The following is a 909-nucleotide window of genomic DNA, read 5'->3' on the forward strand; positions in this document are numbered from 1 at the left end:
GCCTGCACTGATCTCAGTCTGTGAGGATGAGACTGAAACACAAAATAACACACAAATCACAGACTCTTTAATTATCAGGAGAGCTTAAATTAAGAAATTCGCCTTTTTAAATTGACCACATAATCATAAAATTACCATGAAGAACATGCAGATCAACACGAACATCAGTTCCTTGTTGTTCTCCATTCACATATTGTCTGCAGATGTAAGATCCGTAATCTTCTTTTGAGATGTTCCTGATGTTCAGAGAGCAGTCAGGCCCCAGACTCAGTCTCTCATGTCTCTCTGTGTCTTTCTTCTTTATCCCCAAATAAATCAGTTCAAGTGCTGCTGAATAACTGTAATAGTCCCATACAGTTGATTTGCAGTCAGGAAGAGCATTATTACAGGGCAGATGGACATCTTCACCAGAACTGATGAACACATGAGCATCATCCACTCCACTGGAACCTGAAACACAAGAACATATGAGTGATAATTATACTACATATTAATAAATGAAACTTTATTGTATGCATATATACACTGAACTCTTTCACAGGAGTTTAAAGAGCATGTAGAAGTGTGTTTACCTGTGAGAAGTGAAGAGAGAACGATCAGTCCCAGCAGACACAGATGACACTCATCAGACATTTTCTCTTTCTCTCAGTCTTCCTCTTCATTATATGCTCTCAACTCTTTCTTTAAACACTATCAGCTCCTCCTGTGTTTCTTCACTTCCTCTGATCTACAGACTGAGGGGTATTCTGATAGAGTTGCTATTTAGTTACAGTGCAAGTGCATAATGAAGACGTGCTGCTTCACTTATCTCTTGTAAATATTGAAGAAATATTTTATTTATTCTATAGAAGACATTTGTATAATTTTTTTTTTTTTACTATAACCATAACCAGTAACCTAGGGAAACAC

General features: G+C 37.0%; 1 protein-coding gene across 1 annotated transcript in view; it reads right to left on the reverse strand.

Moving 5' to 3' along the window:
- LOC107561196 (uncharacterized) overlaps positions 1 to 666 on the reverse strand; it is a gene marked incomplete at its 3' end in the record, with an annotated part of 1,379 nt that extends 713 nt beyond the window's left edge. Inside the window, exons 1-3 of the mRNA XM_016245572.1 lie at positions 573 to 666; positions 136 to 450; positions 3 to 32 (exon numbers count right to left, since the gene is read on the reverse strand). Of these exons, the coding sequence (XP_016101058.1) occupies positions 3 to 32; positions 136 to 450; positions 573 to 633 (406 nt within the window). The remainder of the gene's footprint in view (positions 1 to 2; positions 33 to 135; positions 451 to 572) is intronic.
- Between the last annotated feature and the right edge of the window lie 243 nt (positions 667 to 909).

This window comes from Sinocyclocheilus grahami, unplaced genomic scaffold (assembly GCF_001515645.1).
Source record: "Sinocyclocheilus grahami isolate Dianchi unplaced genomic scaffold, SAMN03320097.WGS_v1.1 scaffold760.1, whole genome shotgun sequence".
Classification (NCBI taxonomy): domain Eukaryota; kingdom Metazoa; phylum Chordata; class Actinopteri; order Cypriniformes; family Cyprinidae; genus Sinocyclocheilus; species Sinocyclocheilus grahami.